The following is a 13,109-nucleotide window of genomic DNA, read 5'->3' on the forward strand; positions in this document are numbered from 1 at the left end:
TCCTCTTCTTCTATTTCTTCCTTTTCTTCTTTCTCCTCTTCTACTTTTTCCTCTTCTTCTTTCTCTTCATTTTCTTCTTAATCTTACCATCTTATCATCCTCTTTTCTTTTCTTTCTTTACTCTACACCATAATAATGTTCTTCTCTTCTTTTCCTTATCTTCTACATATATAAAATGATTTAGGGAGATCAAATAAGAATTTTAAAGTTAAATATAATTTCATACAATTTACTAATTAATGTTCCGTTCACTAATTTTAATGTTATTTGCTATGAATGTTTTTATGTATTGTATTTTACATTTGTAAAACGTTGCCCAATTCGGCCGTTTAGGCTACGGTGCATTGTTATTATTTCAACAAAACCATTATCAATCCAATTCAATATAATAGAAGGCTTTCTCAAGATATCTAATCATTATCTGAGTAAGCAACATCATTACAATAAAAATCAGATTTATTGATACAGTTCGTACTTGTATGTATTAATTTATCTGACAATGGTTGTTGAATCGCAACATATACGTGGGCAGTCATGCCCCTCTGTCCTCGGCTGAATCAGCTTGTAACTTCCATTGTTAGCTGGATTACAGGCGCACGCCACAACTGAATAATTACCCTTTCGTTTTCTAAATATAAATGAAAGGTACATACAATTATATTTACATTCCTGTAACATTTACAATTAATTATGAAAATGTTATTCTAGATTCAAGATTCAAGATTTTATTGTCCATTCTAACTTTGCTTTAATACACATATCCATAATCTCACCCTCCAAAGGTATGGATTGGGGAATATTCCCCGGAATAAAACACTTTGTTAAAAAGCGTTTCACCATTTAACAATCCTTCCCCTCCCAATCCTGGATTGTAGAAGATCAGTTGCATGATGGATATACCATCTTTGCGAAGGTCTCTGCTACGAGGAGCGGGAATATGATGGATGCTTCTCCGAAAACCTGTATGTTCAAGAACAATAATAATAATATTATTAATAATAATAATAATAACAATAATAATAATTATAATAGTAAATTTAAACTGGCCCTTCGCACAGGACGAGTCAATTCAGTTGTGTTACTACCTACACCAATCAAGCATGTGAAGGACTATTTCATACGCCGTCAATTGAAATAAAAGGTTTGCCGTCTTAATTCTCTTTCTGTATGACATTACACTTATATCGTGCTTCAAAGTGTGTGGTAGTCAGTGACGCAATCCTGCGTCAGGATAATGACGCATAGTATGCATCTGGTATTAGTAAATGAGGTGATCTTGCTGATGCAATGCTGCGTCAGTGACTGGTGCGCTCTTAGCAATATAGGCATAGCTTTCAATTATCGGCGTGTGCACTAATTGCTCTAATAGCCTTAATTTGCAATCTTATTTTCCAACATATCTCACTTGTAGTTTATTTTCTTTGTTATTTTACAGCTAAAACTGATTTGTTTCATGTAAATGTTAACGCAAGCTTCTTTTAGGTGTATGGTTTACTGATTCATTTGTGAACTGAGCTTGAGGAAGGAAACCATCTTACCTTAACGGGTTTCGCTGTACTCTTGATCTTTCCCCACGATACTGCTTCCTCAGGCATGGCACCCGAGTCGGAGCCATCGAATTCTTGAGCTGTATTCAAATACACCGCATAGTCGGCTCCCTCAGGCTTTCGCTGTATTGAGGAAAGACAGCTTTTTAATGACATGTTTGTCGGTATTTCAGGTTGTGCAGGGGGCTTGTGAATAACTTATAAATCAAGGCAATATTGTTATACCTTGTTCAGATAACAATATATTGTACGAAATGTAATTAATACAATCTCATAGGCTTTAACAAAAATCATATTAAGGCCATTTCAATGGCCCTGTCCATCACCTTAGGAATTCTGTGAACATCACGATGATGTATTATGGAACCGAACTCACTTCTTTAGGATAACAAGACACAATTCAGTTTTGAAATTGCTCTTGAGATGAGTTTTCGAAAGTCTTTGCCACAGTCACACCTTCAAACCGACAGACATTTGCCTGTCCTATAGGTTATGTAATGTAGTGTTCGGTCTGTCGTCGGTCTTTTGTCTAATATCTAGTGAACAGAAAGAGTGTCTTACATGTGCGTTGGCCTGGCAGATGTGATGCTTCCCAATGCCAGCCCCGACAGTGACCATACCAGTGTTAATGGATGACTGAGCCAGCTCGATTATACGATTACTATCTACAATGGGAGAAATAAAGATAGAACTGTTATTTCTCCTACTCCCTTTTCCTCTCTATTCTCCCTTGTTATTGGTGCCTTCATCCGTACTCTCCCGCAATATTCATACAAATTTCAGTGATTAAATAGAAATACACTATACCTTCTGCTATGTCGATTCGTAGATTATTGTTCTTATTTCTTTGATGTAAATATAGAATCTCATCGCCTATTCCTCCGTCTGTGATAGCGGGACTGAATACAGGAATATTGTTCTGAAAACAAATAAGAAGAATCAAATCCCAATTAATTTTATATCTAGGCGTCATAGAATGTTTTCGTATTGTGGTGAAGCTAATCATTGACATCCACTTTAGTGATACAACTGAATATACATCATAATATGACGATCATCATTAATTTCTTATTTTATGGCCTGAAAAATGTGGTAATACGACATATGCCCTGGCAACAATTGCTCCGAGCTTTCTTTCGTCAAAGATAATTATACAGGATTGTAATTATAATTTGGTTTTAGGTTTAGGAATGGGTCGGATATAGTGTTTGGTCCTAGGTTATAATTAAGAATTACGTTAGTGCGTTGAATTGACCGAGGACCAATTGTGACCGGAGTATGTAGCCCTATATGGTACAAGCAGGGAGGTGGATCAGCGAACAATATATACCTTATATGCCCAATAATAGACTGACGATTCGTCGTTGATCTCCCGCCCCATTCTCGCTATCATCTTCGATGGCGTCCAGTTCATACCCTGTTTATTGAAGAGGAAAAAAATGTTTTCATTTCATTGTATAATAATAATAATAATAGCTCAAATTTATAATGCGCCTAATACTTTGTTTCTAGGCGCGGAACATAGAAATTAAGATACATTACTGTCAAAAGATAAAGAAACATAATTTTGAAGATTTTCGAGAAATGATGATCCACAGCATTTGTATGGCGCCATTTTTCTATTTCAAACATTCAAAAGCGCCTGCGCCACTAATAGTCATGGACTACACCTTTTACCTGAAAAATGGGTATCGAGGCCTGACTTAAAGCTTTCTAGCTGGTCGGTGTTGCGAGAATAGGAGGGAGTCCAGAGGCGTGGACAACTGGATAAATCAGCACAAAAGCAACTTAAATATCATGTTGTTTATACCTCAGAAATCATGTTTGGATTACGTAATAGGTCATACAAATGTTCGCACATCTCGATATGTGATGGACTAGGCAGTTAAAATTGCCTTTAGTTAATATTTTGACGAAAGTCATAGCGATCCTGCTATATACGTAGTGAATGATCTTTGATTTCATATGACCTACGTTTATATGCATAGTCACACTCACAGACCAGAAAGACTGCTCGTAAGAACTGGAACGAGAATTGCTACAAAAGCTATGCATGACAATTCAAATCGGGAAACAATTGCCACATTTTTATTCCATTGTATCTTCATTCATATCTTTCTAATGTTTGGAGAGTCATTCTAATAATAGAACCCTCGTGTTTAAAGAATATAGACAAGTACAAATAGTTTGCAGTTATGGAGAACCAAGTTTTGTGTAAAATATTATGAATCGAGTGGAATCGATTTAGAGTTTAAAAAAAGGATACCGTCAGGAGTACTAAGTAAAATCATTATATGGAATGAATATGGGTAGTACAACTAACATTATACATATGTATAGTTGACCACTAAATTTGTTATACCCTTACCAAGTTTTGTAAGTTTTTAAGCATTTGAAAAATTGAATTGTGCACATTTATGTTTCTTGATAATGTGACATATTAAAGCTTTACATACAAAAAGTATCCAACAAAGACCCTAATTCAACAGTCCACCTTTCATTCTTAAGTTAGGAAAACACACCAACAAAAATCGAATTGACCCGGTGTATAAATAGTTTAGTTGTTAACTATATATAGATATGAATATACACACACTGGTGACTGTCACTATGAATATTACGGACAAAGAAAGAGGCAAAATATACAGCTCCTCAGGTAGACAAAGGAACATCCCTTCACTGCTATTACGGACAAATGTGTAGAACAGGTGAAAATGCATGTAACACCTGTTCTACAAATTTGTCCATAATAGCAATGAAGGGATGCTGGGATGTTCCTTTATCTACCTGAGGAACTGTATATTTTGTCCTCTTTCTTTGTCCGTCATATTCATAGTGTGTAGTGTGTAACTTACATGTTTGTTTTGTTCGTCCATCATGTCCTCTAGAATAGGTTGCATGAAATCGGTGAAATAGTGATAATGACTCTCTGGTACGAAGATATTCCCTTGACGGTTCACGCTTATCTCAAACATATCCGTTTCATTTGCACGGAAATTACCCACGTAGAAATCTCCGAAACACTTGATGAAATCTTCTTCAATGCCTCCTGCTGTTGTAACGATACAGTCAACCTGAGGAATATAATATTTAAGTTGTCAACACATTCTATTTCTCCTTATTCACCAACATTTAATCAAACACAAAAGATTTACAGAGTTCAAATAAGTTTACAAGATTCACAGAGTTCAAACGATACATTGATTAGATTTAAAGAGTAAATCAATCGGCTAAATCCTATGAGAGCAGCACAAACTAGACCTACAGCCTATGAGACCAAAAAGTCGGAATGGTTAGTCCTTTCGGTGGTGGTTATTTTACCTGACTGCTAAGAAAGCATAAATGCTTGTTAGTACGCAACAAGACGGCCGACGGCTTTAGGTCCTCTCCGAGGGACCTGGTTATGGGGATTTAATAATGTCTTACCAAACAGCACTAGCGCATCGTCTTGATTTCGAACCAGGGTCACTGGATTACGAGACCACTGCTCTACCGACGAAGCTGCCTCCTTTGTGCTGTCGGTCAACCAGGTTGTCTTGAATGATAATTTCGTTGGCAATAATACTGTTTTTCATTTATAAAATTCATGACTTGTCCTTACTTCCAATTACAGGTCTCACTTGATAGAACATTACCCCCGGGGTTAATTCTTCATTAAATCGGAATAGTGAGTGAACTCTGTTATAGCGAGGGGAGTTGGTGATACTGACTTCATGTTGAATCTAATCGTGTCGAATGTAAATAACCGAGTGCATTCATGATACAGTTAACCAGCTACTGTCCCAAAGCTGGAGATCGCTTTGGGACTCCGAGTCGTTCACCCACCAGGTTGTTCTTGGCAAGGAAACACATGGTTTCTCTAAGGCCACTTGTGATGATACTGGACGCATAACCTAGAAAGATGGTGCATTTAGAGGGCGCTCTATCCGTCCAGCTCTTCTCCATTATCGCCCGTCTCTCCTCTTCTGTAAGAGGCTCAAGTTTCTTCGCCAGCTGAAAGACAGATGGATACAAAACGCCTTTACTTATCCGTGAACAACTATGCAGTATTCAGAAGAGTGGCCCATCACCTTACAATTTATTCAAAATTCCTTCAGTGGGGTATATATCCAGAACTGGAGGCCAACAAAATAAAATCGTTACATCTAACGGAAAACCTGGGTATACATCCTGCTTACTGTCTAAATGAAATCCTGCCTCCTCCGTTATCAATTTCTGAACATACAGTTACTTCTTACATGGTCTAACTATGTGTAAAACAAACGAAATAAAACAATGCAAATAATTTGAGTTTGGTCTACAAGTAGGATTATGGTTACCATGGTTATAAAAATCATTGCTTACCATTCTCTTCACCTCGTCGACAGCGGCGCCAAAGTGTGACGCTTGAAACCCGACAGTCCTCATCGACTCCATCATCTTGTTGTAATCGATGGCGTTGCTAAAGTCATAACCTTTGACCGGGATAGGATCATACGATGTCAATGCCGTTATCTTATCTTCGACGCTCTCTGATGACACCTCCACCGGAACATCACGGTAGGTCCACCGGAGTTCATTGGGCTCGGTGGCTGACGAGGGCGGGGAACGGGCCGATTGAGATGTTAGTGGGAAAGTAGCAATACATCGGCAGCAGAGGCGAACAGAAGGTATGCGTATCGCCTGGAACATTGGCCAAGACATTGCAGTTCAAGCGTATCATCAACTATGTATTAAAACAAAAGTACACATTATTTAATTTAGCAATCCATATAAATTTCCCTGTTAGTTCAAATAAAAAGTGAAATACTAACGATATTTATTTGTGAAAAAACATCACTACTCAAACTTTCCAATGATATTGGCGGCTTCGAACCTCGGACATCAAAGATGAAAGCACACCTGTAGATTTTATTGTGCAACCTTAGACAACGGCAGCTGCTTGGAATAATTTTGTTGCCAGTTTGGACTCGAGCTCTTAAAGCTCCTTACCCGCATCCAGAAAAAGCGTCTAATGTTTTTGTGTTTTTTTAAAGCTGTACGACCTCGTCGACGTTTTCCTTAAAAAGGAGTGTTTTTAATTAGCTATATACGCCGTCGTCTTTTTTTGAAAAATTCACTCATTTGCATATTTATGGTAATTTATGCAAATAAGGTCATAAAATTCACCCTTTTACCCATAAATCATAATATGCTTTATATTCAAGCATTCTTTTTCACTAAATGTATTTGCCAGACCATTTGAAACAATAATACGACAACAAACTTGGAAGAGCTAGGTTATTCCTTATGTTATCTCTTGTTTTTGATAATTTCTCATGTATTTCATTGTTTTTTCTTTTACTTTGACTCCCAAAACAAACACCTAATATTTAAACAAGACCCAATAACCAATGTTTTATCTCTTTTTAGGAAGAATGACATTTCCATATGTTTTGTACACAAATTACGAAAATGAGCGATTTCGGGCTTGGTTTTAAAAAGATTGTAAAGTTAATTTTCCCTTTAAAAAAAAAGGAGTTAGTCAACTTAGTAGCGAGCAATGTTATTTAGGAGATCGCAAGCATGTCACTATAGGGCCTACGCCCACCTAGCCTATAATCTAGGCGGAGTGCCGAGCTTTTTTCTTTGCTGCTAGACTAACCCTAAGCAGAACGTCTGATACGGCGAGACTACGAACCGTGAGTCGCGAAGCGGCTCACCGCCTATAATCACTGGTCTAGCTTTTGTCGTTGTTTTTTTTATTATCGACGATGAATCCGTGGCAGTTTTTCGTACGAAAAAACCTCTCAGCTAGACCAGTGATTATGGGCGGTGCGCGGCTCACGGTTCGTAGTCTCGCCGTATCAGACGTTCTGCTTAAGGTTAGTCTAGCAGCAAAGAAAAAAGCTCGGCACTCCGCCTAGATTATAGGCTAACGCCCACCTAGAGTGTGGTATTCCAAGGGGTCTAGTAGGAGAATCTCTAGTTTAAGCGATGATTGGGCGTTGGAGTCTTTACATACAATTATCAAACTTCGTATTTGATATGAACTTACCTCACATCCAACCAGTACAGACGGAATGATGCAAAGATCACGAATGATGCTGTATATTCTTATATGAATTTTTTATTTTTTTATTTTTTTTTATTTATTTATTTCCACATGTGGGGTGGATTGCTTTCTTAGCCTATACCATTTATACGCATCTAACTACGAAGTCTATATAAGGTCATCCTTCTGCAAAGATTAGCTGGATATAATATGCGACGATGTCTGTGTCTCGAAAACCCCTCTATAAGCCATGGAGCTCATGACATAATGTATTGGTATGACTGTAGTCCGGCGAAGTCTCTGCCTTTCTTTTACTCGTATTATTTTGCTGCGCTGATATAGTTTGCTCGTGGAATAAAGTAGTGCATTCAGACGTGGAGGAATCAAGGATAAATTGGGCATTTAAATAATAAAATGAATAATCACAGATGGCGCGTATAAAGCGGGTGGCATACCTGGGAGTCTATTCTCTCTGTGTATAGGGTCATGCATGGGGCGATCATGCGTGAGCTTTGACTGTCATGGCATGCAGAATACACCAAAAAAATACCTCCAACTTAAACTTGGCCATGATCCTCCTTTCTTAGCCTATATAAAAACGTTAGTGAATTAACACGCGTTTCAATGGGATAGTCAAGAAGTTAGACTTATGACGATCTCGTTTTAAATGACATCCTCTTTCACATTACGATACAATTTAAGAGAAATTTTGCGATCAAATTTGTTGGGGCTCCCAACTCTTTAGATGGGCTCTTGACTTACTTATGGGAGATCCTGGTTCGATCCTTGTACAAGCTACTTTGCCCAACATGATTCCCTCTCGACCTAGGTGTATTAAATGTGTACCTGGTACCTGACAATGATGGGGTTCCCATCACTGCATGGCCCGTATGAACAGCAGTATTGATACTGATTGATTGAATCAAATTTATTAAACCATATGCTGCATGTAAAAGCAACAGACAAATACATAAAACATATAAAATACAACGCAAATATATTCATGGCCAGGAACACAAAGAAGCGAATTGCTCATAAATTGGACCCGCACAAACAAAATAAAAAAATAAATTAAATATAATTCAATCACCATACCCACACACCCACTCACACAAACATATACACATTTATACAGACTACTGCATACACACACATACCTACACAAAATATTGTATTGTTACTTAATTATGTTCAAATAGATATTTGCGACAAAGCTTTTTAAAACAGGATAAAGTTGAACCTAATTTTGTATAGAAGTGGGTAATTGGTTCTATTTCTTTACGCCAACAACATCTAATGAATTAAATGCAATACCAGGCAATACCAGGGAGATGTCGGTTAGTTGATGAAAATGGTAGTTTTGACGAGTTGCTTATGAATGGATAATGAATTTTGAATAAATATATTACTATGCTTCACATGAAAAATGTTATGTTTTACAGATTACATACACATTAGAGTATTAAATATAATCAAATCATATAAAGACAAGATTTGCATCTGTTTAAAGAGTGGTATACTTGGACTTTGGATTGGTGACTTTGTTATATTTCTTAAAGACCCTTAAAGACCTACCCCGGGTAAATAATTTAAATTACATGTATCATCCTAATGATCATCCTCATGATAATAAAAATAATATTCAGTTCTTGTATAGCGCATAATACGTAATGAAATAATATCTCTATGCGCTCCCAAAGAGCTTTAGAAATTATCACCCTAGCTTTAGCTACGGCAGCCGTTATTAGCGCACAGTGCATTACAAGGAATAATCTTACCAGGTACCTATTCACCTCACCTGGGTGGAGTGTAGATTAAAATATCTTGCCAAAGGACATTAGTGCCGCAGCGGGACTCGAACCGCTAGATAGCTTCGTAAATGTGTTTTCAGCGCTTGCAGCCCAGTATCTCGGCTTGAGGACCAGTCATTGTAATGTTGATCAACAGAGAGGGGGAGAGAGAGAGAGAGAGAGAGAAAGAGAGAGGGGATGAGAGAGAGAGAGAGAGAGGAGAGAAAGAGAAAGAGAGAGGGGAAGAGAGTGAGAGGGGGAGATAGAGACAGAGACAGAGACAGATAGAGGAGGATAGATGGAGAAAGAGAGGAGAGAGAGAAAGAGAAAGAGAGAGAGAGGGAGACAGACAGACAGAAAGGGAAAAAGAGAGAATTGAAAAAGAAAAAAAAGGAGACTTTTACAAACCTCACTTGACCGAAAACAACCCTCCATCTCCTCTTTCTATCCCCACTTGATTCTTCATCATCTTCTTCTTCTTCTTCTTTCTCCTCCTTTTCCACTTTTCCTCTTCTTCTATTTCTATTTCTATTTCTTCTTCTTCTTCTTCCTCCTCTTTTACTTTTTCCTCTTCTTCTTCCTCTTCATTTTCTTCCTAATCTTATCATCTTACCATCCTCTTTTCTTTTCTTTCTTTACGCCATAATCATGTTCTTCTTCACTTTTAGGGAGATCAAATAAGAATTTTAAAGTTAAATAATTTCATACAATTTATTAATTAATGTTCCGTTCACTAATTTTGATGTCATTTGCTATGAATGATTTTATGTATTGTATTTTACATTTGTAAACCGTTGCCCAATTTGGCCGTTTAGGCTGCGGTGCACTGGCGTACCTATGGGGGGGGGGGGGCAGGGGGCACAGTGCCCCCCCCCCCCCCCTGACGGGATAAAAAGAAAAAGGGGAAAGAAAAGAAAAGAAAGGAACGGAAAGAAAAAGAAAAAAGGAAAAGGGAAGAAGAAAAGGAAAGAAAAAGAAAAAAAGAAAAAAAGGAAAAGGAAAGAAAAAAGGAAGAAGAGAAAAGGAAGAAAAAGGGAAAAGAAAAGGAGAGGAAAAAATGGGGAAAATGAAGAAAAAAAAAGACCATGGCCGTACGCAACAGGGGGGGGGGGGAGGCAGTTGACCCCAGATATTTTGAAAACGTACAGTTTTTTCCTGAAAATGTAGTGTAGGCCTATACCAAATCCTTCAATTCTACTTTTGAAAATGCAAAAGTACCCTCATGACCAGTTCGGTCGCTTGAACTCCCTTCGCTCCTTTTGCTTTTGAGATTCTTCGAAAACTTTTAACTCATCTTTCCCCCTCCCCCACCAGAAAATATTCCGCATACGGCCCTGAAAAAATAAGACAAATGAAAATAGGAAAATATAAGTGATATAACAAATTCGAAACTCTTCGCTGGCGCGATCTGCTTGCTAGCCTATTTTTGAAAAAAGAAAAGGATTAGCATTGCCTAGAATACAATTGTGCCTGCCCCGACGGGACCCGACCTGCAACCATGGCAACAATAACACACAATGTATGTACCAAATGTTACTTAAAGAGACTAATTCATTTTTTTCGCTCGCTACACTCGCTCGCGAATAAAATGAATAACATTGCTTTGGAAACAATTGTGCCCACCCTTGACCTGCAACAATATCATTAAAAATGGAAGAGTTTTTTCGCCCTCTCGCCAAAAAGGAATTGAATCGCGTTAAACGCGATTGCGTCCATCCTGACCTGCACCAATGAAAACAAGTTTATTTATTAATTTCTATTAAAAGAATTTTTTTTTTTTTGCTTGCTCGCTATGCTCGCTAGCCAAAATGGAATTGCCACCGCTAACGTGCCCGCCCCAACCTGCAACAACCAGTTAATAATTATGTACCAAACGTTATTCAAAGAAGATTTGGTGTGCTCGTGCTCCCCCAAACGGAATTAACATCACCTTAGACATGATTGTGTAAGCCCTGCCCTGCAACAAAAATATCTGAAATTTATGAACCAATTATCATTACAAAAATTTTGCTCGCTCGCTACGCTCGCTCGCCAAAATAGAAAAAACACCGCTTTTAATAATCACGTCCCTGACATGGAACAATGAACCCAAGTTTATGTACCATATTTTCCCTATAAAAGAGAAGGGATTTTTTTTTTTACTCGCTCGCTCGCCAAAATAGAAATAACACCGCTTTTAATAATCACGTCCCTGACATGGAACAATGAACCCAAGTTTATGTACCATATTTTCCCTATAAAAGAGAAGTGATTTTTTTTACTCGCTCGCTCGCCAAAATAGAAATAACACCGCTTTTAAAGCTTATCTGCCATAGTTTACAGGAGGGATTAGAGCGCCCTGCAAGGTCACTGGACAGGTGGTTATCTCATCAACTCAGCTCTCAGTTAACATAAGAAAAAGAGGACCATGGGGGACCAATGGTCACCGATTAGGCATTGTTTGTTGTAAGAGGGCGCAAGTAGCTACAAGTAGTGCAGGGGGCCTTTAATAATCACGTCCCTGACATGGAACAATGAACCCAAGTTTATGTACCATATTTTCCCTATAAAAGAGAAGTGAATTTTTTTTACTCGCTCGCTCGCCAAAATAGAAATAACACCGCTTTCAATAATCACGTCCCTGACATGGAGCAATGAACCCAAGTTTATGTACCATATTTTCCCTATAAAAGAGAAGTGATTTTTTTTTTACTCGCTCGCTCGCCAAAATAGAAATAACACCGCTTTTAATAATCACGTCCCTGACATGGAACAATGAACCCAAGTTTTATGTACCATATTTTCCCTATAAAAGAGAAGTTAATTTTTTCGCTCGCTCGCTACGCTCGCAAGCTCGTGGAATTATGTGCCTACCACTAACCTGCTACAATATCATTAAAAAGAGAAATGTAGGGGGTTGCCTGCCCGCCAAAATGGGATTGACATTGTCTTAAACACGATTGTGCCCGCCCCCGACCTGCAACAATGAAACAAATTTTATATAGCAATTCATTGAGAGAAAGATGTATTTTCGCTCGCTAGCTAAAATGGGTATAAAATCACTCTAAACACCCGGGCCCCGGGCCCTGCATGAGACATTTGAAACAAGTTTAAGTGGCAATTATTAAAAAAGAAGTGATTTTTTTCTTGCTCGCTACGCTCGTTTGCAAAAAAATGAAATTAACGTCGCTAACAAGTGAATGTTCCCACCCCCAACTTGCAACAATACCAGTTTATATACCAAACGTTACTTAAAAGATTTTTTTTGCTCGCTCGCTCGCCAGAAGTGAAAATTAGCGTCGCCTTTTTTGTTTGTTTCGGTCGCTTGCCCCCCCCCCCCCCCCTGACGGAGTACCCCAGGTACGCCACTGCTGCGGTGCATTGTTATTCTTTCAATAAAACCATTATCAATCCAATTCAATGTAATAGAAGACTTTCTCAAGATATATAATCATTATCTGAGTAACTAACATCATTACAATAACAATCAGATTTATTGGTACAGTTCGTACTTGTATGTATAGATTTATCTGACAATGGTTGTTAAATCGCAACATATACGTGAGCAATCATACACACTGTGCGGAAGGAGATGAAACAATAATCAAATATGGTATTGTAATCATAAAACCAGTGAATAGATTGTCAAGAATAAATCTCATTAATGACTTCAATATTTACATGATAAACAAACAAATTAAGTAATTTCTATTTTTACCTGTGTATGCAGTTTTAACAAATGAGACATCCGACATCTGGACTTTATCTTTTAAGATTGCA

The 13,109-nt window shown here is 37.9% G+C and overlaps 1 protein-coding gene across 1 annotated transcript; it reads right to left on the bottom strand.

Moving 5' to 3' along the window:
* Positions 1 to 698: 698 nt before the first annotated feature.
* On the bottom strand, positions 699 to 7,632 carry LOC591689 (deoxyhypusine synthase). Its single transcript, XM_791240.5, has 9 exons — positions 7,564 to 7,632; positions 5,892 to 6,252; positions 5,373 to 5,540; positions 4,403 to 4,621; positions 2,878 to 2,964; positions 2,355 to 2,466; positions 2,109 to 2,212; positions 1,539 to 1,670; positions 699 to 960 (listed from the first exon to the last, which is right to left on the bottom strand). Exons 2-9 carry the CDS (start codon positions 6,228 to 6,230, stop codon positions 880 to 882), a joined length of 1,242 nt encoding a protein of 413 aa, XP_796333.4. The 5' UTR covers positions 6,231 to 6,252; positions 7,564 to 7,632; the 3' UTR covers positions 699 to 879.
* Between the last annotated feature and the right edge of the window lie 5,477 nt (positions 7,633 to 13,109).

The sequence above is a fragment of the Strongylocentrotus purpuratus genome, unplaced genomic scaffold (assembly GCF_000002235.5).
Source record: "Strongylocentrotus purpuratus isolate Spur 01 unplaced genomic scaffold, Spur_5.0 spur5_scaffold_16, whole genome shotgun sequence".
Lineage (NCBI taxonomy): Eukaryota > Metazoa > Echinodermata > Echinoidea > Camarodonta > Strongylocentrotidae > Strongylocentrotus > Strongylocentrotus purpuratus.